At 51.4% G+C, this 27,881-nt stretch overlaps 1 protein-coding gene across 1 annotated transcript in view; it reads left to right on the forward strand.

Moving 5' to 3' along the window:
* Window positions 1–27,881, forward strand: part of C10H4orf50 (chromosome 10 C4orf50 homolog) — an 80,305-nt gene that overhangs the window by 19,166 nt on the left and 33,258 nt on the right. The window contains exons 6-11 of the mRNA XM_059274735.1: window positions 1,155–3,596; window positions 9,335–9,508; window positions 12,455–12,511; window positions 13,664–13,850; window positions 20,883–20,930; window positions 22,428–22,549. Coding sequence (XP_059130718.1) covers window positions 1,155–3,596; window positions 9,335–9,508; window positions 12,455–12,511; window positions 13,664–13,850; window positions 20,883–20,930; window positions 22,428–22,549 — 3,030 coding nt within the window. The remainder of the gene's footprint in view (window positions 1–1,154; window positions 3,597–9,334; window positions 9,509–12,454; window positions 12,512–13,663; window positions 13,851–20,882; window positions 20,931–22,427; window positions 22,550–27,881) is intronic.

Here is a 27,881-nt window from a genome sequence, read left to right on the forward strand (position 1 = left end):
TTCTGAACCTCATACATACATACGTACATACATACATACATACATACATACATACATACATACACACATACATCCATACATCCATACATACATTTGTTCATTCATTCACTTCCCGAACCATCCCCTCATGCAGTTTGGCTCCATATAGAGGAAGGAATTCCCCACAGTTCTTTGTCACCCTGAAATAGCATGTGCTCAGCTTCAGTGCCACATTTGTCTCTCTGTTAATTCTATTGTCTCTAATCTCATCACCGTGTTAGAACTGTGTTGCCGCTGCCGTTGAGGCCCAGGTTAGATCTTTTAATTTAGGGATATCCAGTTTACAAATGCAGGTGTGTGACTCCAGAAGCCAAGCGATTCCCTCCAGATTAGAGGCAAAGTTTAAGCCTCTTCCTGCTGGTCAGAGTCCCTGCCAAGACCCTGTCCACAGTCCCACAGCTCACTCTAACCCAGGGAGACTGAGAAGCTCACGACTGGTAGAGAAGTTGACTGGAGCCCAGGTCTGTCACCCATTCTCCTGCTCCACTCAGCTGCTGTGAGCCAGGCATCTTCCTTTCTGGATAGACACGTGGTATAAATGACAATAAAGACATTCAGAGTGGTCTAGGGAACCTCTCAGGTGAGCTTGGCACTGCTCCAGGCCTGGGGCAAAATAAAGGCCAGCCCCTATGCCCCAGGGGAATAGACAGTTCACGTGATACTGTGTATACTATGCCACGGGGTGGCTCATGCTTCTGCAGAATCGAACTTCATTTATAACTTCACATTCTGTGGTGCTCACGGAGACCCTGTTAGATAGAAAAGAGCGGTGGGGAGTGTGGGCCACCCTATAGACATCTGTGTATGATCCGTTGTGGTGTAGTATGCGGAAGATAAGTGAGGGTGGCCAGGGAGTGAGTGCTCCAGGAGGTTGGGTCTCTGTGAGGAGGCAATGCTTGGTTTGAGATGAAGGCGTTTTTCTTGAGGATATCTGGGAGAAGGAGAATCTTGGGCAATGGGAAGAACTCAGGCCGAGGCCCTGAGGTGGACGAGCAGGACATGTGTGCAGCTGTGTGAGCGGGTTCAGAGAGCACTGGGGGTGGGACATGATCAGATGTTGGGGGGCTCAGCAGGCAGAGACTGTTTCATACCACATCTCCTCTCTCCACCTGCAGGGTGCTCTTGTCCAGCCCCGTCTAGATGGACAGACTCTTGGGCTACTGTGTAGCTGCCTCCCAGAGCCAGGGATGGATGAGCCACTCTGCTCCTTGGAGCTGGCAGGAGTTTCAGAGGGTCTTCAAGCTGCTGGAGCCCAGGAACCCCTTCTGTTGTTACCCACATCCGTGCTTCCACTCTGGGGTCCTGCTGGGGAACCACAGCTCCTGCTATCACCTCTGCTTCCGGATCATCTCCTACAAGAACTTCAGACCCAAGAAGAGCTGGACAGCAAGCCCTCACCTGCCCCTGGGGCTGTGGCACCCCCTGGCTGGCCTTGTAATCTGGCAAGGAGCCATGTCGCCTCCCTCATCCAGGAGTCGCCACTCATTTCAAAGGGCCCATTTCCCACAAAAGGGTCCAAGGAGCCCAGAGACATGTGGGAAGAGAGAAGTGGACCTTCAGTTGCAAGTGCAGAGAGGTGGGAGGCGATGGGAACCTTGGGAATGATCAAATCAGAGCTTGAGGACAAGGCCCTGCTGGACCAGGAAAGCAGTGGGAAGCTGATCTTGAACACGGAGGTCCAAGCCCCAGAGGGCATGCAGGAAGGGAGCAGGGCTTCAGAGACCCAGCCCGTGGCCCACTGTCCTCGGCTCCAGCCAGAATGTCTCATACCGACTCTGCATGGAACAACCTCTAGGCCACAAGAGGGTCCTGATTCCTTGAGAAAGAGAGGGAGTGTGGAAGGATGTGGCTGGGAACTCTTGGGAAAGCTGTCACCAGAGAAGGAGGAAGAGGCCACCAGCTCCAGGGCCCATGAGACCAGAGAGCCAGAGCCAAATGGTAGCCAGCTTCCATCAGGAAAGGGCAAAGAGGTCTGGAGGAGGGCACGGGGCAAGCAGGACCACCCGCCGTGCCTGGAAGACACTCATGGGCAGAAGGGGAGGTCTGGGGATGAAGGACAAGAGGAGAAGATGCAGCTCCCAGTGGCTCCCAGCCTGGCTTCTTTGGGAGTCCCTGAGCAGCCTGACATCAAGGCCCATGCGGGTCAGGAACAGTGCCTACCGATGGGTGATCAAGATTGGCTGCAGTTTCCCAAATGGGCCCCAGCAGGTGCCAGCAGTGAAGGTCCTTGCTCCTCACAGGCTTTGGTCACAGGACAGGACAGGTGCACCCTGCAGATAGACACGCTGGAGAGGGAGGTGGAGGCCTGCTTCCAGCCGCTGAACAACCTAACGCTTGTCTGTGGAGATCCCCAGCAGATGTCAGCATTGACGAGAGAGAGCCAGAGTGTCACTCATGCGTGGTTGGACACTGAGGGGTGTGTGTGCCTTCAGCAAGCCTCAGGTAGCCAGGATCTGAATGCAAAATCCAGCAGGAATGGTGAGGGAGGGAGGCGGGAAGAGGATGTGGCCCTATGTACTGGAGAAGTTCCCCCAGGAGCCGCACTTGATGGGGATAAAGTCACCTGGGGCCCTGCAGAGCTGGGTGGGAGCCCATTCCCCACAACACGGTATACCCTCAAGAGGGCGGTGAGCAGGTCCCATCAGCTCCTTGCCAGCCCAAAGAAAGAGAGAAGTCAGGTTTTCCTTGATCATGCCAGGCTTCGGGGAGCCCAAGAAGGATGTCACCATGAAGGACGCCACTGTGAAGAAGAGCTGGCCAGAGAAGCAGCCAAGGCACTGAGGCTGGAGCAGGCGAACCACACACTGCAGGGAGAGCTGGGCCACCTCAGGCGTGAGCTGGACCAGTGTCTGCAGGCTGTGTCTGACCTGGAGGACTGTAACGGGAAGAGTTACTGCAAGATTTCCCAGCTGGAAGAGGAAAATGAGAAACTGAAGGGGGACCTGGGCCGGCTGCACAAAGCCATGTCCCAGAGTGTCAGGAAAGCCGGAAGCAGGATGAAGCATGCCACCCAGGAAAACAGAGAGCTCAGGGCTCTGATCTCAGAGCTCGGAGTCAGTTACAAAGGGCTGATAAAGGACACAGTGCTAGGGATAGAAGACATGGTCTGGGCTCTGCAGGGGGAGAACAAGCACCTTGTAGGCAGAGTTCAAGGCCTGGAGCAGGAGGTCCTGCAGATGAACAGGGATTCAAGGGAAGAAAAGCTGTGTTCCCAGGGAAACTCCAAGATGGCAGGAGACGAGGGACACACTGAAGACAAAGAGGTCCAAGTGACTCCATTTTCAGGACAACTGATCACAAGAGCCTGTGGGCCACCCTGGGATGAGAAGTTAGGTGTGACTTGGGGTCAGGCAGGACCTTCCTTAGATTTGGAAGATACCAAATGCAGGGCTGTTGCTAGTTCCACCTCATCAGTCTGTGCAGTCACTTCAGGGCCTCAGGAAGCACACACCAACGGGGCAAGGAGAATTGGAACTCGGCTGCAAAAAGAACAGGAGACACCATGGTATTCTATGCAACCAGGACAGTCTCAGGGGTCCCTGAGCAGAAGCCTCCAGGTAGGTTGACTTGCCTTCCCTCCTGTATTGCTGGCTCTGCAGTGGGGTACCCCCACCCTAAGACCTAGGTATCCCTGTGGCAGCCATAGGAGGGAGTTAGACCATCAGCCCCATTTGACAGATGAGAAAACGAAGCAGAAAAGTGAAGGGGTTTGTCTGAGGTCACGCAGCTAGGGAGGGGTGTATCTGGGATGAACCCAAGCAGGCTGACCCAAGGTCTCCCTACTGACCAGCCAGGTAAGCCTGACCCTCCCAGGGGATCCAGAGAAGAAAGGGAGGAGGAGGGGCTTGCACTTTGAGGCCATACCTTGGATTTTCCCAAGAGAGTAATAGCCCAACTAGCCCAAGGCATCACTCTTCAGGTTGGGTCTGAAAATTTGTTGCAGACTAACCATGGGAGGTAACACAGCAGAATGTAACTGGGTTGGTTCTGTGGAGACCTGAGACTTTGTCGCAGACATGGGATCGCCTCCTGCCTCAAGACAAATCTCAACTTTTGTAATTCCTGGGGTGAAATGCTCACATTGTTGTCTGAGGACCCTTGATGCTGGGACCCTGTATCATTCCAGCATCCTGCCTCTCTCTCTCCCTTTCTGTATCTCCATCTGCTCCCTCCCCGTCACTCTCTATTGCTGGCTCCTGCTGCCCTCTCTCTCCTCAGCAATTCTAGTCACTATCTCAGAGAACAGCTTTTGGATTTTTACCAGCTTCCTTTATTGTCTGCACTCCGTCTTATTGGTATGTGTGTATATGTATATGCATATGTGTGTGTGTGTGTGTGTGTGTGTATTCTTTCTCTTACAATAGCTTATATCCTTGTATACTTTATTATTATTGTTCTAGTGGCCACTCTAGGAATTCCAGGATGTATGTATCATTTAGATTTGCCTTAGATTAATGCCTTTGTATCATGTCCCAAATCATGCAAAAAATATTTCAGTAGCTTAACTTTGCTAATTGTTTATTAGCTTGTTATACATTGCTTCAATGTATAATAAGCCTCAGGAGTCATTGTTCCTGCTGATTTGAGCGGCCATTAATCTTTCTTGCGAAGATCTGCGTGTTTTTGTGGTGGTTATTCTTCCACAAGAATTTGGAGGAACGTGTTGTTGTTGGTATTTCTCAGAGTGAGAGTTAGCTGGGGACTGACTTTGTGTTTCTCTTTATGAAACATTGTTTCCACTATTGCTGAAGATCTCTTCTCTTAGATTCAGCACAGTGGGTCGGCAGCCTCCCCTCACACAGCCCGCTGAAGGCTGCCTTCCACTGCCTCCGCCTCCCACCAGCTCGGCTCAGAAACCAGTTGTCATTATTTCTTCCAGCCCCGGAAGAAACTTATGTCATCATGTCTGGCTGCTTTGAAGATTTCCTTTTTATCTTTGATTTTTGATGGCTTGATGGATCTAGCTATGGTTCTGTTTGTATTTTTTATACACATTTTCCCAAGCTCTTTGAACTTAGATACTTATGTCTTTCTTCAGACTTGAAAAATCCTTAGTTATCATCTCCTTAAAAATTTTTCCATGTTCAGAGGTTCATATGTGTGTATGTGTATAGTGTATGTGTGCTTGGGCATGTGTGCTGTTGTGAGCCTGTGTGTGTGTATGTGTATGTGTGCATGCAATGCATGTTTGTATGCAATGCATGTGTATGTGTAATGCATGTGTGTGCAATGTGTGTGTAGTGCATATGTGTATGCAATGCATGTGTGTGCAATGTGTGTATGTTTTGCAGCGTGTGTGTGTATGTGTGTGCATGTGTGTGGATAACAGAGGTCAACCTCCGCTGTCATTCTCCTGGAGCTATCCACCTGCATTTTTTTCCAGACAGGAATCCTCTGGGACCTAGAGCTCACCAATTAGGCTAGAGTGACTAGCCAATGAGCCATAGGGATCTGCATCTTACACTCCCAGTGTTGGGATTGGAGATGTGTGCCACCACACTTGGCTTTTACCGTGGGCGCTGGGCATGGACTCTAGTCCTCAGCTCTGCAGCAAGTGCGTCAGCTGACGAACCATCTCTTCAGTCCCCTGGTTGTCCTCTTGTCAAGTATTTATTGTCTTGTTTTTCTTTCACCTTCTGGAATTCCAGGCTTTTTGACCGAATCTTTTATCTTTGAATGAAGTTTGTCTTAGTTTTGGGTTTCCACTGACTTTAATTTGCTAACTGTGTGTTCTAGTGAGACCCACCTTTTGATAAATTTACCCAGTGAGTTCCTGATTCATTGTACTTTGTGCACCTAGGCTACCCATGTTATTATTTACAAGGGAGAGATGCTGACCGTGTGCTGAGATAGTTAATCTTCTCCTCCACTCAGTCTATCTTTCAAATGTGGAAATACGCAGCCGCTGCCACTCTGCAGGTCCCGTCTCCACTCCAGAGTCTGGACCATCTCTTAGCCCGCTCCTGTTGGTCTGATGTCTTGGCAGATGTCACATTTCACAGTTTCTTCTCATATCCAGCCATTCAAAGAGCTCTGTGGTGCTGGACCTGCACGTGACACGTGATAGAGGTCCCCCGGTCACCTCTTCCTCCTGCACTGCTGTGTGTGGCTCTTCCTGTCCCCTCACGAGGTGGTGTCTGGTCATTGTATTCCCATGCAAGTCTCTTTCAGTCCTAGGGTGTGCAGTGACTCTCACGGTGTGGCACTTGCTCCTAAGACATCCACCCTTCCGTGATGTTGGCTGTCCTTACATACCTGAACTCCATCCTCACTCTTTCTCCCTGCCTTGCTCTCAGTGTTGGAACTAATTTCCTGAACTGTGGTCTACAGGGTGTTTCAGAGAGAAGCCTAGGGGTTCCTGCATTTGGCTGTGTTTCATCCCCCAACCCCTGCTGCTCCCCCAGTCACTTTCCAGTCAGTGCTGGCAAAGAACTATTTTTGTGTTTTCTTCCTGGATTTCCTAGTTTTTCAAGAATAGCTATTCTGACTTGACCAGGCAAGAACTGGACATCCAAGGAGATGAATGCAGAGAGTTTTCAGGGCATTGCAAGATGGCTGCCCAGGCTCTGATGCCGTGAAAAGCCAGGCTTGTTGAAAAAGAAAGCCAAGCTGGTGTGACTGTCACAGCATCCAGGGCTGTGGTATGAGGTGGAAGGTGGAAAAGCTGTTGAGAAAATGTCAGAGCTGGCTAGCTGCCCTGAGGTGGTGTGTGTGTGTGTGTGTGTGTGTGTGTGTGTGTGTGTGTGTGTGTGAGAGAGAGAGAGAGAGAGAGAGAGAGAGACAGAGAGAGACAGAGAGACAGAGAGAGACAGAGACAGAGACAGAGACAGAGGGAGTTTGGAGATCACAACTAGGAGGTGACATACAGTTGAGAAATGCAGAATTAGCAACTAGAGATGATGTCCACAGGATTTAGGGAGGATCAGGGACAGAATGTAAAGAAAGGTCCCTCTTTCTGTAGCAATCACTTTTAGGCCTATGGCCCTCTCATAGCTTCCTGTCATACTGGACGTGAACCCCTAACTTACAGTAAGCGCACACACAGCTGAAAGTCTCCAAGGCTGCAGCTGCCTCTGTCTACACCCCACCCGCCGCACCCTGAACTGCAACGTGAGTTCTCTGCATCCTTCACTGGCTTCTCGGCATGCCCCAGCTTTCACCTGGGAACTGCTACTGACCTTTGGGTCTCATGTTCAGGGCAGCCCTGCAGACTGGGCTCAGGGCGGAGGGGTATTGGAGCTGCCTCGGGCATAGCTCTTTGCAGCTCTGCAGTCATCAGGGTCGTTGTGACAGGGATTTGTATCATCACCAGAACTCATGAATACTACAGATTGTCGGTACTGGACCATGGTGTCTGCCACCACAGCACGGATCGGGCCAGATACTCTGCTCAGAGCCTCCGAAGGGGTCCCAGAGCCTCTGGGCCTTCTTTTACCAACTGGGTTCAATGACCTGTATCTGTCACTCTCCCTGTCAACCAGAGCTCTTGTGGGACAGTGTCCCTGCTGTCCCGAAGCCCAAGCACAGCATGCAGTCATCTGTGTAGGACAGACTCAGGCATCAGGCAGGTTTCCCCCTCTACTACCAGACCGCGCTGTGGGCACTCTCTTAGGACTCATGGCGCAGAGCCCTTGTCCAAGCCACCAGAGGCAGGAGGTGGCAACAAACCACCAAACTTCTCAAAAGGCCACGTTGTTTTGGAGTCTGGAGCTAAATTTTATGGAACCATCCGGAGCACCCATCTGTTCCTGACAGGCCCCAGCCTGTGAGTCTCAGGCCTACGCAGCATGAATTTCTATTAATTAAGAAAAATATCACATTCTGCTATTGTGGTCCTTGTTCACCGGGAAATGTCCGATCAGTCCCAGAGTCACATGGACCCTGCTCCTTCCTGCTCCACGCTTCTCCTCCCCTCCTCCCACTCAGAATAGCTTGGGACCCCTTCCACCCTCTCCCACTGGAGTGTGGAATGGTGGAAGTCAGGAGATGAACGAGTTGCTTTAAATAAAGTGAGGGACAAGGGTGTTTGTGAGTTTCTGAGCTCCCCAGTCCCATCCTTAGTGTTATGATCAGGGTTGATCACACCTCGCTCATAGGTTCAGAAATCCTCCCACTGTGATCTCAGGTCAACAACGCACAGGTGTGTGCCTGTCATGGACAAGGTCTATCTCCCCACAGCATTAGTACGATCAAGTTGAGCACAACTGCAGATGGCACTCCAATACTAACAGCCGTGGGGGAATGCACATGGCACATGATGGGAGAAAGAAAAATGTATCCTGTATCCAATTTCATAGAGGAGCTGGAGAGATGGCTCAGGGTTAAGAGCACTTACTGCTATTCCACAGGACCCAAGTTCTGTTTTTCCCCAACACCCATGCTAGTCAGCTCACAACCACTTGGAACTCCAGCTCCAGGGGGGTTGACACCATCTCCTGGCTTCCTTGAGCACTGCACTCAGGCGTTACACACTCACACAGATATACATATAAATTAGCATTATTAATCTTTAAAAATATATAAAGAAAAATATGTGTATGTGTGCATATGCATGCATATGTAAGTTAGTAAAACAATGAGGACTTACCACACAGGACCACTTGGGGGCAGCACTGTCCCTACCGTTGAACCCACTTCCCTGAGGGTTGAGCAAGTGCCTTTCTCCCTGCATCTCCTGGTATCCCTGTGAAATGTTACCCTGGTGTTCCATCAGAGAATAAGAGATTATTTGGAGCTGTTTTAAGCCAGTGCTCATGGGAAATTTGGCACCGTCTGCCCTGTCTAAAGTCATGAAGCTTTAGTGGAATGAGTGTCTATATGTGTGTGAAATTTCATCCATTTCTCTGTGTTTCAATACAATAGCAACTGACCGTGATTAAACAGGACCCTGGTTGATAGATCCTATTTTGCATATTTTTGAGAATAATATTCTGGGATGTTGTTCTGGGGTTCCATATACTGTCCCCGCTACTCTCAAGATATCTTCCATGACCCACACACTCATGTGTGCGCATCGAGGCACTAAGGGCAAGCTATGTGAGGAATGGATGGTAGCAATCATAGATGGGGATACAGAATTTGAGATGGTGGTTTGCTCCTTTCTTCTCTCTCTTCTTTCCTCCCTGCATTCTTCCCTCCATCCCTCTCTCTTTCACTTTCCTCCCTTTCTTCCTTCTACTGTGAGGAAAAAAAAAAAAAAACAGGACAGACAGACAGAAAGACCATAGAATAGGTACTGGCCGTTGGCTATGGCACATTATCACCTGGAAACTTCACCCACACTTCCTTCTCTCAGCTCCAGACCTCCAAGACCGATGTCCCCGAGGAAGACCCCAAACTGTGTGTACAGCGGCTCCACCACCAGGTGCGGACCCTCCAGTGCCAGCTCAGGGACCAGGGCTGGGCGCTGCGGGAGTTGCAGGCTGCTCGGGATGAGGCTGTGGGCCTCCAGGAGAAGCTCAAGGGCAAGGTAGGCTGGGCCAACCCTTCTCGCCCCCCAAATGTTTCCAGACCTCAAGGAGCAAGTACCAACAGCTTGATGGTGTTGGCTAGAGATTTAAAGACTAGAGTGATGTGCGGAAGAAAGGCAAGGGATCTGGAGCCTTTCCAGGCAGCTGTTCTCCATTAAAAACAACATGTATATATGGTTTTTTAAAGAGCATCGGGCACTGTCTTAGAGTTCCTATTGTTGTGATGAAACACTGTGACCCAAAAGTAGGGTGGGGAGGAAAAGGTTTATTTGCCTTGCATTTCCATATCACTGTCATTGAAGGAAATCAGGACAGGAACTCAAGCAGGGCAGGAGCTGATGCAGAGGCCATGGAGGGGTGCTGCTTACTGATTTGCTCCCCATGGCTTGCTCAGCCTGCTTTCTTATAGAACCCAGGGCCACCAGTCCAGGGGTGGCACCACCCACAATGGGTTGGGCCTTCTCCTATCAGTCACTAACTGAGAAAATGCCACACAGCTAGATCTTATAGAGGCATTTTCTCCATTGAGGTTCCCTCCTCTCAGTTAACTCTAGCTTATGTCAAGTTGACCTGAGACTAGCCAGCGCAGGCACATTTAAATACTTTCGAGAGGAAACTTCAGTCCTTTCTCTGCAGGAAGTGTGTGGACATGACTCTAAGAGACCAGTGGGAGTGTCAAGGTAGGCTGGCTCAGGACCATGGCCATGAAGGACATTTGGACCCACACAGGGCTCAACTCACACAAAGTGGCGGAAATCCTGGCTATGCTGACTTCAGTCCCCACCCCCCCAACCCTGCAGCTTTGTACACTGTTCTCATTGGGGGAAACCTGATGGAATGCACAGGGGTTCCCCACCTGGTTTCTCATCATGTGCCAGCACTTAGTGCTGGCAGTGTGAGTGAATTAATTTTAATCAATACGTGATACTTATGTTCATAATCTTTTATACTGAAAATCCTAAAGAGCCCCCCAAATATTATAAATAAGGAAAGACTAGATATATGACTCGAAAATACTTTCTTCTAATCCCCAGCTTTTCTTTTTACTTTCTTCTCATCCACTTAAAAAGTCATTAGTTCTAGATGGGTGGTGGTGGCTCATGTCATTAATTCCAGCACTCAGGAAGCAGGGACAGGCAGATCTCTGAGTTCAAGGCCAGACTGGTCTACAGAGGGAGTTCCAGGATAGCCAGAGCTACACAGAGAAACTCTGTCTTGAGAAAAATCATTAGTTCTTTGATACTCTCACATAATGTGTCCTGATTATATTCACCCCTCTGCCAACTCCTCATAGATTGACCCCCTCCCTTCCCTACCCAACCAACTTTGTATTTCTTCTTTATTGGATCCATCAGGTACAGTTTCTGCTGCCCATATACTCTCGGATGTGTGGCCTTCTACTGCAGTGTGGTCCGCCCACCCGGGCCTGCACTCTTAGAGAAAGCTGACTCCCTCTCCCAGCAGCTACCAATTATCACTATCCCCTTGGCTAGTGGTGGGACCCATGCTCATTTCCCTTCTGCTGGGATTCAGTCTGACTTGAGCTGGCGTGGGTCTCATGCATGCTGTCACAGATACTAAATTCCTATGTGCAGCTGGTCTGCTGTATCCCTAAAACATTCTTTCCCTGGAGTCATCGGTCCCCCTGGCTCTTCCACTCTTTCCAACAATGATCCCCGAGTCTAGGAAGAGACGAAGGGTGTGACACAGATGTCCCATCCAAGGCTGAGCATTCACTTTTTAATTGCAACTGTCCTGTGCTCATTTCACGGGGACACATTCAAGCTATTTCCCAAACTGAGGCACGGAGAGGTTACATCAAAGCCTGTATACACTGAGTCCCTGTGAATACAGGTTAGTCTGCCTGAAGCTGGAATGTGCTCTTTGACCAGTCCTGGAAAGTTATACCAAACAGATGCACAGAAATATGGTTTGTAAAACAAAGAAACAGATCAGTATTACATATTCCCACCAACAGAGACCTGCTGAGAAAAATCACACCACAGCTGCACGAGGAGAGAGTGTGCAAGATTTTAAAGGGATGAGGCCAGTTCGCTTGCCTGAAAACATCACCAGGATTTTCTGTTCAATTACCAAAACAGAATGTGCGACACTCTCCATGTAGCAGATTTTCATGTGCCTGTGCACGCACACCTTGATTCGTGTGAGTGTGTAAGGTTGATGGAAAAAAATGATGGGTCAGAACTGGTCAGGGGTACAGATGGAGGGTTTATTTAGGTCACCACAGACAAGACAGTGTGAGGGGCTATCTATACGATTTCCATTTTAATACATTCTATGGGACAAGAATTCAGACAGAATCTGGCTGAACTGAAGTGAGGTCCTTTGGTGGATGCTGGGCTAATGTGGAAAGTCTGAGGTGACCTCACACAAGTGCCTGGCGCCTACTCCCCAGTCCTCTCTTGCTGTGTTGGGTCTCACACTTGGTCCTTTCCAGCAGGGACTGAGGCCAAGTCAGGAAGGCCCTCCTGCTGCATGCCCAGAGCTGAGGGCTGGGATGTGCCTCCCATCAGGAACCAGAATCCATGTTGCTAATTTGCTCCAAGTAGTAACAGGGCACTGACTGAATTCCATGCCTGGCTCTAGGTGCCCTGTATCAGTGAAGCTTCATTATGACCCTCAGCTTGGGGTTAACAGTCACTGTACCCCACTGCTCCCCACCACCCCCCAAATGCCCAGAAGACACTAAGCAGAGAAAATAAGTGACTCACAGGTCACCATGGGCAGCTGGGCCAGGATTATGTCTGGCGCAGGGTCCCAAGTTTCACACCAGATTGTGTCTCTGTGGCTCCATCTTTGAGGGATCAGGATGGCTCTTCCTCGGCACCCCATCTCCACACAGGGACAGGTTATGGAGGCTGGCACCTGCACTTTCCACTAACCAGACTCACACTACTCAATCACAAGCACGCTTCTCCTTTCAGCTTGGGGAGCTCCGGGAAGAGCAGCGTGAAGCGCGCCTGGCCATGAGTCCTCTGAAGGTAACATACTGCCTCATCATTGTTTTGTCTTAGAGTGCTTAGTATTTTATAAAAATACCTGAGAGTTCTGGGGACAGGTGGCACCCAGGTGCCCACGTGAACAGCATTCCATATCTCATCATCTGGCTTGTCACATGTTCGAGATCATCCTAGATGTCATGTGTCCTGATCCCACATTCTGTGTCCCACTTTCTCTTTGGTGTGGCCTTGAAGGTAGATGGGTTTGGAGACTGCCACTTGGGGCTCACATTCCCACCCTCGCTCCACGTCTTCCTTTTCTCCTCTTTGCTTCTGCCTTTTCCTCTCTCTTTCCCTCTCTTTCTCCTCTCTCTCCATCTCTCTCTGTCTCCTCCACTTTCCCGTTACCGCATACACTCCAGTACATGTTTCCTTAGGAAAGTTCCCCGTCTATCCTTTTTATTTGGGACACATCCAGGAGTGGCCCTTGGTTTTCCACATACTGTTTGCTAGCAGGAGAAGGTGACATTTCATCTGGGCCTGCATTTGGGAAGAGGCAGACGTTCACCCCGAGGTCCTGGTCTCTGTGTGGGTGCATGAGGAGGAGCCTTGGTTGAACATCAGCTCAGCACCGTGACCCCTAGAAGCCCTGTTCCCTGCCTTCTCCTGTGGGCTCAGTCCCCTCAGCTGTTATGTCAGAAATCTGAACCACGTCCTCTCCCATAGTTCCTTGTCTGCCTTTGTGTTGGTAAAACAGAAACTTTGAGAATTCCTGCTGAGACTCTGAGGTGCCATCTGGGACACCATAGACAGCGCAATGAACCCCATGAAGTCGGGACCACGAGAGTGCCCTCCCACTAGGTTCACGCTTTGACACATCCCTCTCCCCTGAAGGAAAACCCCAGGACTTTGTGCTTTACCAGTGAGAAGCCAAATCAAAAGGCAGGAGGGCTCTACCGGGTGGGGGTGGGTCCTGGCTCCCTCACCGTGCGTTGCACAGATCGGTGGGTTGAGGTGTGGAGAGGAGCTTCGTCACGGCGCCTCAGCACAGAAGAGCCCGAGTCTGTATTTTTGCCTCCCTACTGCTGTGAGCCTGGAGCCTGTTAGCACCTGGTGTGGGTGAGGCAATCAGGCCAGGAATGGGGCACTGCCCTGGCCCCCAGCTCAGCCTCTACCGCACGCCCCACGTTCCAGGCCAAGCTGGCTTCCCTGGTCCACAAGTGCCAGGAGAGGAACCGCCTGATTGAGCAACTACTGCGGGAGCTGCCAAGACGAGAGCCCCAGAACCACCTGCTCTGCGAGCTGGCACAGAACATGCTGGATGACGTGGCACTGGCTGAGTATACCGCCACCTTCCTGACCCCAGGAGCCCCAGAGGTAAGTTGCCATGGACAACCCTGTTCCTGCTTGAAGGGACCATGAGTGGATCCAGCCCAGACCACCTGCCACCCTGTGCTGTCTTGGCTACTGACCCACCAGTCACCCTCCCTGGTTCCTTCTCTAGGTGGCATCTGTATTCTGGGTGCTGTGAAAAGTGCTGGGGATCCTCTGAAGTGCTTATGACTGTGGGAACAGACATAAATGTATCACATAAGCACCATCATGCTGTGTCACTAGACATTCTTGTCACCCATACTTCATGAGCTCTGTACATATAGCCCCCTCTGCTAGGATGCTTGGTCCACCGGCAGCCTTCTGACCAGCCTTCAAGGCACAATTCCAAGTGCCTGTCCCCAGCAAGTGGTCTAAATTGCAATGATCACAATTTCCCTCACAGCCTTCTGCCCTCCACTGTACGTGGGCATGCATGATAAAGCGTACCCACGGGAGTCAGCCATGTCTGCCCCCACACAGGAGGCCTTATTCCTGGGTTTGAGCTGGATCTGCCTCTGAGACTAGCCAGGCTACTGATGGTGTGTGGTGGATGTAGGTCAGGAGGTAAACACAGAGAGCTGTTTTCCAGGAATATGGCCTTGGGGTTGCTCCTGGCTGAACAGGGGTTGAGCTGCTCAACCCTTCACAGCCTGCAGGTGTACCTGGTCCAAATTTCCATGCAGCTGAGGAGGTGGAAACCTGAGGCCATGGGGCTGCCAAAGGTGTAGAGACTTGGTGCAGGGCCAGAGCTCAAATCTAGAACACCAGATGCCATGTCTAGTGCCCCTCTGTTTCTGTGGCTATAGAAGGCAGGGAGAGAGAGAGAGAGAGAGAGAGAGAGAGAGAGAGAGAGAGAGAGAGAGAGAGAGAGAGAGGGAGGGAGAGAGAGAGAGAAAAGACTCTAATTGAAGTGATTAAGACCGTCACTGGAGCCGGGCGGTGGTGGCGCACGCCTTTAATCCCAGCACTCGGGAGGCAGAGCCAGGCGGATCTCTGTGAGTTCGAGGCCAGCCTGGTCTCCAAAGCGAGTTCCAGGAAAGGCGCAAAGCTACACAAGAGAAACCCTGTCTCGAAAAACCAAAAAAAAAAAAAAAAAAAAAAAAAAAAGACCGTCACTGGGACACAACTGGTGCCTAATAATTGTGGTGAGTGAGGCAGGATTGAAGCAAGGAGGTATTGATTACAGCATGAACACTGGGGTGGGATAGGCTGATTTCCAATAACCAAACTTGAAGAGTGAAGAGGCTGATGTCTAAATCAGAGCATAATTACCTAAGAAAAACGGAACTAGTGTGGCCTGGCGTACTCTAGTGGATGAACGTACCAAAAAAGTCGGCACATTTTCCCCTGCAGTTATCAGAGAGGCAAACTCATTAATGTGTTCATATGTTGGTCAATTACCATCTGTTGTCAGAAGGTCATGTGGGAGCTGAAGAAAAATGGGGGTGTGGGGTGGGATAGGGGATGGGAGTGGGATAGGGATGGGGAGTAGAATGGGGATGTGGGGTGGTATAGGGAGTGGGATGGGGGTGTGGGATGGGATGGGGATGGGAATGGGGTGTGGATGGAGAGTAGGGGGTGGGATGGGGGTGTGGGATGGGGTATGGGATGGGGAGTGGGATGGGGATGGAGAGTGGGGGGTGGGATGGGGCTGTGGGATGGGGTATGGAATGGGATGGGGAGTGGGGAGTAGAATGGGGATGTGGGGTGGTATGGGGAATGGGATGGGGGTGTGGGATGAGATGGGGGATGGGAATAGGGTGTGGATGGAGAGTGGGGGGTGCGATGGGGGTGTGGGATGGGGTATGGGATGGGGAGTGGGTGTTAATGTGTTCCAAGCTAGATGCTTCCATCTATGAGGAGATTCCCTGGGCCTGAGATGCCTCTCCTTGGCCTGGGGTGTGGAGCTTGGGGAGGCCACAGAGCAGGCATAACTGTCCCCGATGGTCAGCCTTTCTGTCCTCTGCATTGTCTATTCAGTGTCACAGCCCTGGCTCTGCTCCTGACTCAGCTCGGTACCACCCCCAGTTTTGAAGGTGTCCTGGTTTGGTTTCTGTCGCTGTGATAAATGCTGTTACCAAAAGCAGTTTGGGGAAGACAAGGCCTTATTTGGCTTACAGGTCACAGTCCGTCATCAGGGAAACCAAGGCAGGAACTCAGGGCAGGAACCTGGAAGCAGGAACTGAAGTAGAGACCATGGGGATGGGATGCTGATTACTGGGTTGCTCTCTAGCTCATGCTCAGCTTGCTTTCTTACACAGCTCAGGACTTGCTAGGGGATGGCGCTGCCCACAGTGGGCTGGACACTCCCACATCCACAGTCAAGACAGCAAGACAGTTCCTCACAGACATGGCCATAGCCCAGACTGATGGAAGCAACGCCTCAACCGAGATTCCGTCTTGGTAGGCGTGTGTAGGTTTATGTCGAGTGGGTAAAAACCAACCAGCATAGAAGGTGGCTCTGAATGTAACCTGACTGGATTTTTGGAGTCCATCCCTGTGCTGTGTTATGAAAACTGCACCAGCCTGCTGTGCCATTCCTGGCCAGGAATGTTGACAGAGTTCTTGCCACCCTGGGGTGTAGATCTGAGGTCCTGGAGGAGAACCAAGTAAGCCAAAACACAGCAAGCTAACCAAAGGGTCCGGAGAACAATTGGACTCACCAGGGCTCTGACCAAGGCTGGTGTACACACGAGTGGATCTGAGTCCTCTGACCTTAATTCACTGATCTGTACAATGGGAAGAGCACAGTCTCCTCAGTACAGCTGCTGAGAAGCCAGAACAAGATAACCTGTATGCAAGAAGCTGAAATCGGAGGTCCAGGGTCACATCTCTATGCCACTACCCTCTGTCCCTTTGACCTATGACTATGTGTAGGTGATGTTCTAAGTGCTTGCTGCAAATTAGTGGAGTGTCCATTATCCCACAAAAATGGCACAGTTCTCCCACATTCAGAACACAAAAATGAAGCTCAGAGAGGGTCTTCATCTGCCCAAAGACCTGCGTCCCTGTGGAGCTTTCTAATTCAGCCCTTTCCTTGCCTATGTGGTAGAGGGGGGACTTGAAGCTGATGTGGGAACCTGCACACAGCTCCAGCAATGGTCACTACAGAGATGGGTAGGTGGGGAGAAGTTGCTGGTCACAGCTTGGGTCTGGCACCCACCGAGGCAGTCCCTCTTGTCACAGGAAGGCCAGTCTTCAATGTGTGGGTTTCTTCTAGCATAAGGAGTAAAAACTACTGTAATGTGTTATGAAGATCTGGCTCCCGGGCAGATTCTGAGACAGGCACATAGGAGGTGTGGCTGACTGGAGTCCGTGGTGTTTACACTGGCTTCATTAGCTTCTAGGAATGGGAGAGTGGCATGTTGGTGCAGGATCCCAGCAACTCCAGAGAGACAATTCCCTTGAAGAGTCCCCTAGACAAGTCCCCTAGGCTGAGGTCTGAGGAGCTGGCTATGCATGGTGTAGCCCTCTGTTCCTCCAGCAGTATGTTCTGAGCCATGACGACCCTGGTGGCCAAGTAGTGGCTAGAGAGGGACGCTGAGCTTTTCCTTGGTGGTGGTGGCAGCTCTTCCCACCGGCAGCTGGACTGGAAGCTTGGTTTTATGGACATTAGCTGTTGCATCAGGGAACACAGATGGGAGTCCTGATGGAGGCCTTTGGGCTTTGGCTGACAGCCGAGAGGGCTGCCTGGTGGCTGAGGAGCCGCTGATGGGCTTGGGCTAGGCTGTGCACAGCATCAGGCTGGCAAGTAGGGAGATGGTTTGTCTCTGACAGAAGCCTTCTGGAAACATCCCTGGAGAATCCAAACCCTGAGGCTCCCACCAGCCCTTCCTTGGAGACAGAGAATATAGGAATGGGACAAAGGGTCCCACCCAGGCAGGCTGTCTGTTTTATATCTGGTCATGTACCTGTCCTGCCCTCCAGGCTGCCACTCTACAGATGAATTCACTCAGTCTTCCCACATCCCCCTTCCTGAAGGAGGGCCCTAATAACCGAGAGCTGTCAAGGCCTGGAGCAAGAGATAGGGACTGACCCCTCCCTTCCCAGAAGAGGGGTGTGGCCTGGCACCCACTTTCCATCATTGCAATGGTGGAGACGCTTCTGTTGTCTTTTCTGGCTGGGGTTTGGGAGAGGGGTGGGGCCCATCTCAGTCAGTCCTTCTCTTTGGTGCACAGTTGTGACGGCCAGCCCATTGCACCTGCACTGTTGGTGCTCTGTCATCCCCTCACCTCTCTGGTGTGCAGCTCCCCCAGAACAACAGATACTGTACATGTGCTCTCTCCCAGTGGGACCCCTTCCTCCAGCTCAGGTGTCTGGGGTAGTGATAGTGGGTGTCAGGTCAGCCAGCTTTCACCATGGCTCTGGCTTGGAGTTCAAGGTCTTGACATTTTCCTGGCTTTTAGATGGGGATGGGAAAAAGGGAAAGACAGACTCCCCACTTCCAAATCCACCTCATCCTTCTGACTCATGTTGAGTGGTCCTGGATCAGGGAGATTGACAATTTCTCTGTATCCTTTTCCATCCTCCTCTAGCCTGGCTTACATCTCCTGGACTTAAGTTGTTGACATTCACAAGTAAAACTAAGTCACTTCTTCTTCTTCTTGCATGTGGCTATGTTGTCCCCATGATCTTGGAAGCTTGGATATCAAAAAGGCTGGGGGCTCATCCCTGAGGTGACCTGCCTGCTGTGCCACATACTCCTGATAGCCTGGCCCAGACTCTGGCCCAGACTCTGCTCAGCAGAGGGAAGGGTGGTCCCAGCGCAGGGCTCCCGAGCCTCCTGCTGCTCCTGGAATGTGCTGCTTTCTGACTCCTGTGTAGACACGGTCACCTGTACATGAAGAACAAGAATGTTGGACCTTCACCTCTCTAAGCTACCTGTGTTTTAAGTCAGTAGGGTTCTCTGTCCCCCATGAGGCTCTTTGAGGATCAAACAACATCTCACAGAGCCTAGTATGACACCTATTACAGACTATGCCATAGTTACTTTCTGTTGCTATGACAGACTATCCCAACAAAAGCAACCAAAGGAGAGGGTTTTTTTCTGGTTCACAGTTTCATGGGGATAGAGTCCATCATGAAGCAATGCTATGGAGGCGGCTGCAGCTGGAAGCTGGCTTTTCAGCATTTTTATCCACACACAGGAAGGAGAGGGAGTTGCTTGAATTTCCAATAGGTCTTATAACAAAATCCCGGAGCCAGATATTGGGGTAAAGGCTGAAAGATCAGAGAGACAAAGGAACAAGCCACTGCCACGTCTCACCTCGCTAACTCCACGAATCCTCTCACTTAATGTCTCTGAGTCCTCAGCTGAAAGAGAGAGGTCCCACTGAACAGAGCTTCAGCTGAAAAAGCAAAGCTTAGCCAAAAGGCTTTAGTTCCTTCCTGTCTCCTCACGCCTTATAAACCTTTCTCTGCCCGGCCATCACTTCCTTCCTAGTGCTGGGATTAAAGGCGTGTGACTCCCAAGTATTGGGATTAAAGGTGTGTGCCACCACTGCCCGGCCTCTATGTTTACTCTAGTGGCTTGTTCTGTTCTCTGATCGTCAGGCAAATTTTATTAGGTACACAATGTATCACCACAAGAGGGAGAAAGAACAGGAAGAGGGATGAGGCTGTAAAGCCCCAAAGCCTGTCCCAAGTGACATACACCCTCCAGCAAGGCTCCATAACCTTCCCAAACAGCCCCACCAACTAGGGATCTAGTGCTTACATACATGAACCCATGGGAGACATCTCTCATTCAGACCACGATAGGCACCCAGTAAGGGCTAGGACACCATCCGGCAACACTGAGGTTTCAGCTCCTTGGGAAAGCCAGGGCCTTGGCAGTGCTCGCCACAAAGACACAGGGGCATGCACAGGCAGCTGTCTTGGAAAGCAGAAGAGAGAAGAAGGCTAGCTGAGAGCAAGCAAGCGTGCGCTTGTTCTCTTGGTTCACGACTGCGGATGCCATGTTCCTAGCTTCTGGGGTTCCTGCCTTGACTTCCCTGAACTGATGGACTGCCGTTTGGGATTGGAAGCTGAAAAGGACCTTTCTTCCCCTGTTGCTTTTTCTCAAGGTATTTATCACAGCATCTACAGTGAAATAGAACAGGGACATCTACCCATGCCTAAGCACAGCAGCAGAGCAGGCGTCATCATGCCTGGAGCACAGGACTCCTGAAAGGTGGGGAGGAATGGGTTAGGGCCAGAGCACAGCTAAGTCAAGTCCAGGCCTTGGTTACTAGTTACTGCCTCGGTCTGCCCATTTTGGAATCTGTCACGGAGCCCGGCTGTCACATAGATCCTGGTCAGGGCAAGTAGCAAGGCAGGTGGCTGAACTATGTCAAGAGGGAAGGTGATACAGGGGCTAGGACATTTGAATTAGGTCTTGAGGTTCACACAGAGGTTTGCCAATCAAGGAAAGAGGGCGGTGCTTCCAGGCATGATGATGGGCTGTGCCGGTACCTGGAGCATTATGACAAAGATGGGGGAGATGAGATGTCACAGTGTCACGGCACACAGGGCCCCTGCCCCACAGAATTCAGGCTCCAAGCTCCAACCTGCCTTGAAGATCTAGCAGATGGCTTCTTCTTAGCCGACAGGGCCTGCTGGGTGGAATGTGAGTTCCTGAGGCTGCCCTGCTGCCTACAGATGTAAATGGTCATTGCAGTAGTGCAGGGGGTGGCCTCGGGCTCAAGGTCTCCTCATTATCTGGGATGAATCAGTGGCCCCTGGCAGTACCCGATGCCCCAACACTTTAAGTTTTCTCTTAATGCATTTTTGAAAAGACACTTGCTGTCTCTGCATGGTTGAATCTGAGTGAAGGAGACTGAATTGTCCCTGGCGTGTTGTGTGGTACCCTTGAGCAGACCTGGCCTGGTCACCTGTAAGGTGGCCAAGGAGGGAATGTGGGCAGCACATCACCACACCTACCTCCCAGGGCAGCCCGAGCTCAGCTGCCCAGGGCGGCTCGCCTCACTCTGGTCCTCTGGGGACCTTCACATCCTGCTCTACACAGTCTACCCACTGAGCTCTCTTTTCTTCCAGACAGTCGGCCACCTGGATGTCGGCTCCAAGGGGATGACAGCTGGAGGAGGAGGTCAGTGCACCTGCCAGAAACATTTCTGTGTGTTCAGCAAAGGTCAGGGCGGGGTGAGCCAGGTGCAAACTGCCCAGTGTTGAGTCCATACCGTGAAGGGGACTTCCTATTTCCCCCTTTCCTTCTGCTGCTCAGCCCCACGTTCCCACCTCAGAGTGTCAGGACACACCAGAAGGAAAGAAGACCCTCAAATTCCTCAGTGCTGTTCTTCATTATGAACCATTACATCCATGGACATCCATTCCCCAACCCTGGACATTCACCTCACATAAATAATTGCCATATAACATTAGGAACAAGCTCAGGGGACAGGTGGGCTCACCCCATGCCCTCAGTGTTGTGAATTAACCCGTGTCCTCTGTGGAATGTAGCACAGCCACTAAGGTGGCTGAGAATGTCGTGTCACAGGGCAATGTGATGCTGTTGCAGTTAATTCAAAGACGGTAGGACATGGAATGTGTGATACTGCCGGCTGTATCACGCACACACATCCACGTGTGGTCAGCAATGCAGCCTAAGAGATGGACTGAAGATTAACTGTGGCTGCTCAGAGAGGGGGACATGTTGTTCTGTTGTCTTTATTGTAATAGAGAAATGAAGGTGCTGGGGACAAGACAGACTCTCCTCTCCTGGGGCTTTATGTGCCACTTCCTAGCAGTGGGGGGCTGGTTTACAGGCGTGGGCCCGAGCAGGGTTTCTGAGGGCTGGCTGAGGTTTCACTCACAGCAGGACTTAGCACTCTCCATGTCTGTTTCTCCATGGCTCATCTACTAAAGTCTGTTCTTGCCAGCCCTGTAGCTGGGGATGAGTTAATCAGCCTCTCTGAACCGCAGACCATTTTTGAAAGGAGGATAATATGACGACCCTGTATCTTGCCTGGTACATAACAGGATGTCAATGCATGAGAAGAAAGGCTCTTCTCATCAGCTTGGGGCTGCCCTCTGTACCTTCACAACTGCCCCTCTAGCCTGAGCTGGCATCTGTTTGCACAGCCGGAGAGCTGTGCGTTCTAATGCCCCCACTCTGCCACTGACTTCTAGCAGTCTGCCTTCTCTGAGCTCAGCCTTCTCACCCATTGAAGAAGGAAATGCTTGTGATTAATGGGGCTGTTTGTACTAGGTTTCTGGAGGCTGCCTGGCGCCTCCTGCAGGAGGTGAATACAAGGTGTGGGAGCTACCAGAGGGACCATGGGGGGTGAGGGAGGTGGAGAGGTGGAGAGGGAGTGGGGGGGTAGCCCTACCCTGGAGGGGCTGGCAGCTAGCAGGGCATTAGGGAGACAGGCAACGATCTGAGTTGTCCCAAGACCATGATGATACCATTACTAAGTGTGGGGCTCAGAGAATTCAAAGGCACCAAGAGAGCCTCTGTTATAGGGATGGCCATCTGGGAGCATCTGTGGATAGCAAGAGAGTGGAAACATTACGATAAAGTTTAGGACCTGTCAGTTTTAAAGATGAATGCCTAGCCTGGGGCCTGACTGAGGATTCTCTCTTCCAGCTCAGGAGTACCTGCTTAATTCTGAAACAGACAGTATCCTTCAAAGCCTGTGGGGTATGGAGTCCTGGTCCCTTCCAGAGGCTGAGTGGGCATCACAGACTGCTCCACTCAGTTCCCCAAAGGTAAGCACACAGCTTTACCTCACTTCTGAAATGTGGTTTTAATTGAAAGTGGAATATGTTCACAGATGTGCATGCTCGTGTACACACACACGCGCGCGCACGCGCACACACACACACACACACACACACATACACAGAGACAGAGACAAACAGACAGACATGAGTGCATACACATACACAGAGAAAGACAGACAGACATGAGCCCATACACACATGCACACAGGCATGCATGCATGACGGCCCCAATAAAGCCCACCAGTTTAAGAGCTAAAATGTAACCCATTATCTGCTTTTCAGTCTTTGTTTCTGGTGGCATCTCAGCCATATCTTGTCATATGTCTTGAGTCGTGGCCCTCGTGTGTGGAGACCCAGGCCCTCTGGTGATCTCTGTCTCTTCTTCCCTTGCTCTGATGGGCTGGCCTGGCCAGTGCCTTCCTCACCTGGAGCTGATTCAAAGATGATGCCGCCAGAGCAGCTCTGCCTGCCATCTGGTTCACACTCACTTCTGGGCACAAAACCTACAGGGTCCTCCAAGTCCTCTCCCAGGGTTCCTGGTGTCCCATAGGCTATGAGAGCCCTGTCCAGCATCCTCCCTTCAGGGCTGCCTGGACCTCCCATAGACTGCCACTGCAGGGAAGTCATTGACACCCACTGGACTTCATGGGACCGTAGCCCTGCTGTCAGTCAGTGTCAGCCCCATAAAGCTTCCCAGCCTTGGTCCATTGCAGATCCCAGCTGACGTTTTTGTTTTGTTTTTGCTTTTACCTTTTGTCTAGATTTTCTAGTTGTTTCTACTTTGAAGCATCTGAATCAGTTTTCACTAGGAACACACCACTGGCTCCAGACAAACCATGTAACTGATTAAATTTGGGGCCTGGCCGACCTGAGTTCAAAGCTCAGCCCTGTCCTTGTTAAATCAGTGTGGTGGGGGACAAAGCCCTTCATCCGTTTGTGTGTCAGTGTCCTTCTGTATAAAATGGGCGTGGCGCTGCCTGATGCTGTCATGAGGATGAAAGGCAGCATGGCGGCACCCTGTGTTTGCAGGGAACCCGTAGGTCTCACAGAACAACAGAAGAGCAGAGCAAACAGCTCTCCCCCACGGCGTCTCAGCATACGATTTATTCTCTTCCGTCTTCGATTCTTGTGATGCCCCGCCTTCCTCACCACTTATATTACATTTTTATCTTGAGCATGAAGACAGGACATTTGCATGACAGGGTTGTGGGACAATTTGATGACCCCACATCTATGAAGTATTTGTTAGTTTCCAGTCCAGGAGAGGTGCTCACAAGTGTGCTCACTGTGCTCAGTGGCCTTCATCAACTTTCTGCCTGGTGGCTTCACTGCCCTGTGTAGGTTCCATGCCTAGAAATAAGAATGTCTTCCCATCTCCTGAGAAAACCACTTCTGATTTGTCTTGCTCTGACCTGTCACATGTGACCTCCCCAACCTGGAGGCATCACAAGCAATAGTAGCCTTTGTTGTGTGTCTATGGAGCAGGTGTCTACACTTGCAAGCTGTGTAGATATTCAGAGGAGTGGTCATGGTTGGAGCACAGGGAGAGAAGTCGAGTAGAGACTGTGAAGGGAGGAGTTAGTCCTACATGGAGTATTCATCCTCACAGGGACCCCATAGCAACATCATACCCGCTCTGCCTATGAGGAAAGGCAGGAGGTTAGAAATGGCTCAGGCTCACCCAGGAGACTCAGGCTGCAGGCACTGACAATGTGGCTCTGTGGCTGCTCCCCATCCCGTCGCTGGGGGATGGAGGGATGGCTCCAGTCTGCTGGTGAGGCTGGAAGGCAGATGCATGACCACATCTGGAGGATGCTAGTGAGGCAAAAGAGCTTCTTGCTGCTGTGCTCCTGTAGCTGGTCCTTCCTGTAGGCTCTGGAAGGGAACATGTTTTCAGAGGTGAGATGCTGATATGGATTGTCTTATGCCCAGGAGTAGCTGATGGAGGGCTTGTAGACAGGGTAGAGGATGAAATCACACGGCCCTGAGTGATGTGGAGTTAGCAACTTCACAGCCACATATAGTTACAGAAGATGTCTGGGGTCATCAAAATTGCTTGGCTTGTCCCATTGTGCAGAGCCTTGAGGCAAGCCTATGGTGAGGATACAGTGCAGGGAATGGGGTGCGCATTTGGAGGGCCATGGGGACACTGGCATGAGACTACCATGCAGGAGACACAGGGCCTTTCTGTGTGAAGGGCACGTTCTCCTGCCACTGAGAACAAAAGCCTTTGCTTCCACTTGGCCACCAGCCCAATGCCTGCATGTCATCACTTGCTCAGTGGCCGGGTGTGACAACCCAACTAGACCCCATCTCCATTTCCTTGACTGTGACTTGGTGATGATGATCTCTTAGAACTGCCATAGGAGGAAGTGAGCATGCGGTAAGAGGTTTGATGGCAACACAGTAAGTGCTTGATAAGCATTAGTTGTTGTTGTTATATCTTCCTTGAATAAGAGGTGTGATCTGCAGTTCCGTAATCAGGGGACACAGAGACGTACTTTTGTTTTCTCTTCTTCAGCTGTCCCCGTCTTCGGGCTCAGCCTGGATTCTGGACAGAGCCCAGTAATGGGGAACCAGAGCTTTCCCCACCGCGTCTAAGGGTCAGAGGCAAAACATCCCCACCCCCTCCACTCCTAGCCGGGTTTCTTGCCACTCTGCAACTCCTGGAGGAGGCTGGCTTTCCACCAAGCACTCAGGCAGTGTCTGCAGCAATCCCCAAGCCAATAAATCACTGCAGCGGGCGTGAAGTTGACAGGGCCACTCTCTCTCTGGGGCCACTTCACAGTCTCCATAAATATTTGAAGCAGAGCCCTGCGAGAGCACTTTAAGAAATCGGTCTCGCTCTCAGCCCTCGGTGAGTGGGGAGTGCTTTTGTCTTTGGCTTGGAGGCTTGCAGTTGTGGGTGAAGCTGGAAGGATGTGGATGCACCTTACAGACTCAGTTCAGCTTTGGTAGATACAAAGGCAGTGACCGAAAGGGTTTGCTGTGCGCAGACCTGGGAAGGACCAGGCCACTGTGTCTTAGCCAGCTGCACAGTCACCCTTCAGAATGAAGCACAGCAGGCCACCCTGGAGTCCTTGGACCTCATGTCCCACGCCCCTTGTTCCAAGCTCTTCCATCATGTATCTTTTCTCATCCTGAAGGGAACGTCGGAACTCCCTGCCCTGCTCTGTTCCCTCCTGGAAGGGAGGACAAAGACAAAAATAAGAAACTGAGGCACCTCAAGATGTAGGCGGAGCCCGTGGACTTAGTCTGGGTGAGCTTTGGCTTTCAGTCTGAGAGAGAATGAACCGAGAATTCCCATCTGCTCTTTCCTTGACTTCCCCAATATTAGTATCTCATGAAACTACCACAGCACAGATCTGGGAGCTGGTGGGTTTGATTTCCGGGAGAAATGGAAGCCACTGAAATGCAAGCTTACAGAGCTGTGGCCACTTGGCTTGGCTTGGGCCTTGGGAGACGGAACCATGTCCAGGTTATGTCCTAGAGAGGCTGTCAGTGAGCCCACATCTCATTCAGTCTTCTGGCTGTCATGGTAGCTAGGTGACCATTGTCTGCTAGTGTAGTGCTGTGAACACATATGAAAAGTGTTCTTCCTCTTGGCTTGGGGATCACTGGGCACCCCACTGGAGCCTCCCTCCGGATAGGAGAGCACTGTTGTGTGAAGCATTTTACAGTTGTTTTGCTTAAAGTTAGCTGTTAAGTTGGGTGTGGTGGTGTACACCTTTAATCCTAGCACTAGGGAAGCAGAGATAGGCAGATCTATGAGTTCAAGGCCAGCCTGGTGTACATAGCAAGTCCCAGGCCAGCTCAAGCTGGCAAGACCTCATCTCCAAAACAACTAACTAACTAACTAACTAAATAAATAAATAAGTAAATAAGTTACCAGTTAATGTGAGGTCCCATTTGGCATGCCAGCCATTGTTTTTGATGATGAAGTACCCTGCAGAGCTGGGTGAGGATGTTGGCTTGGTGACCCCTCTTCTGCTCCTCCTGTCCCTTTGTCTTGGGAATGCATCCTTAACGTCATGATTTGGAGCATCAAGAATGTGATGGAGAAAGGATGTGCACCTGAGGTACAGGCAAGGGTTCAGCTCGTCCTGTGGGGGTGGTGCCACCTGTCTCCAGCACGAGGCATTATCTGTCACCTCAGCCCCTTCTAGCCTGTGCCCATGTTCCGGGCCTTGGTGAGAGGCCCTCCAGATGGGTCGCTCCAGAGTGATCCCTGCTGCTCGCCATGGCCACCATTGCCCACTAAATCCAAAATTGTAAACCAGAAAGTGCCATCAGCACCCCTGGGGTACACCGAGGTCTCCAGTTGGGGCTGCTTTGTGCTCTGACTTCTGAGCGCTGTTGCAATGGATACTGGCAGGCTCTGGCCTTGTCCCAGGCCTGCAGAGCTTTGAGAGGCATGAGGCGGCCCTGTCACACTCTCGGTCGGCTATATGTTATCAGAGGTCAGGGCAGGACTTGCATCAAGGATGTTGAAGGCCAGGCAGGAGCTTGGTCTGCAGGAGCTGGAGGCAGCCACCCCTCTGCCTAGGCCTCTGGAGAGGCCAGCAATCAGACTAGCTCTGCCACTGCAGCAGAAAATAATTTATCAGTCAGTTGTCAGCAAGCCACGTGGAGGACTTCCCCGGGAGCCTAGCCAAAGCTAGTGAGGCAAGAGTGCCCCTCCCCCTGGTTGTGAGGCAAGTCCATGGGGAGGCCTGGCCTTGCTTGTATAGTCAAAGAATGGCTGTGTTGAGTGCGGTTTCTCTCCCTGGAGCCGCATTCATCTTCCTGTCAATCTGGGAGGTCAGGAGGGACTGGAACTAGGTCTTCTTCATCTCCCGCCAGCTCCTGCCCCTGGGCTTCCAGACAGACAATGTGTAGACTGGGGACCAGTGGCATAAGCAGGTAGGACACAGGCTGGGACTGTGGGGTAGGTAGCTGCCCGTGAGAATACCAGGTAGCCTCCTGGTGGAAGTGTGCACTGTGCTACACCCTGGAAACGTGTGTGTGTGTGTGTGTGTGTGTGTGTGTGTGTGTGTGTGTGTGCTTCCAGGGAGGGGGAGGGGTCAAAGTGGGGCAGCCATAAGAGCTAAGTCCCTTCCCTATCTCCCCAGGGAGAGCTGTTCCCACAGAGAGCATAGGGTGCTGTAGCCCTGTACCGTCACACCCAGCTGTGGGACACAGTTTGCTGTCACAGACAAGCCTTGCCCAGGGGTATATCAGGAGAGGGAGGCTAGCGGTCAACTCCTAATGGCAATCAGACTCTCTCTAATGGCAATCAGACTCTCTCCAATGGTGACGGTTTCTCTGGGGTTAGCTG

The sequence above is a fragment of the Peromyscus eremicus genome, chromosome 10 (genome assembly GCF_949786415.1).
Source record: "Peromyscus eremicus chromosome 10, PerEre_H2_v1, whole genome shotgun sequence".
Taxonomy (NCBI): Eukaryota; Metazoa; Chordata; class Mammalia; order Rodentia; family Cricetidae; genus Peromyscus; species Peromyscus eremicus.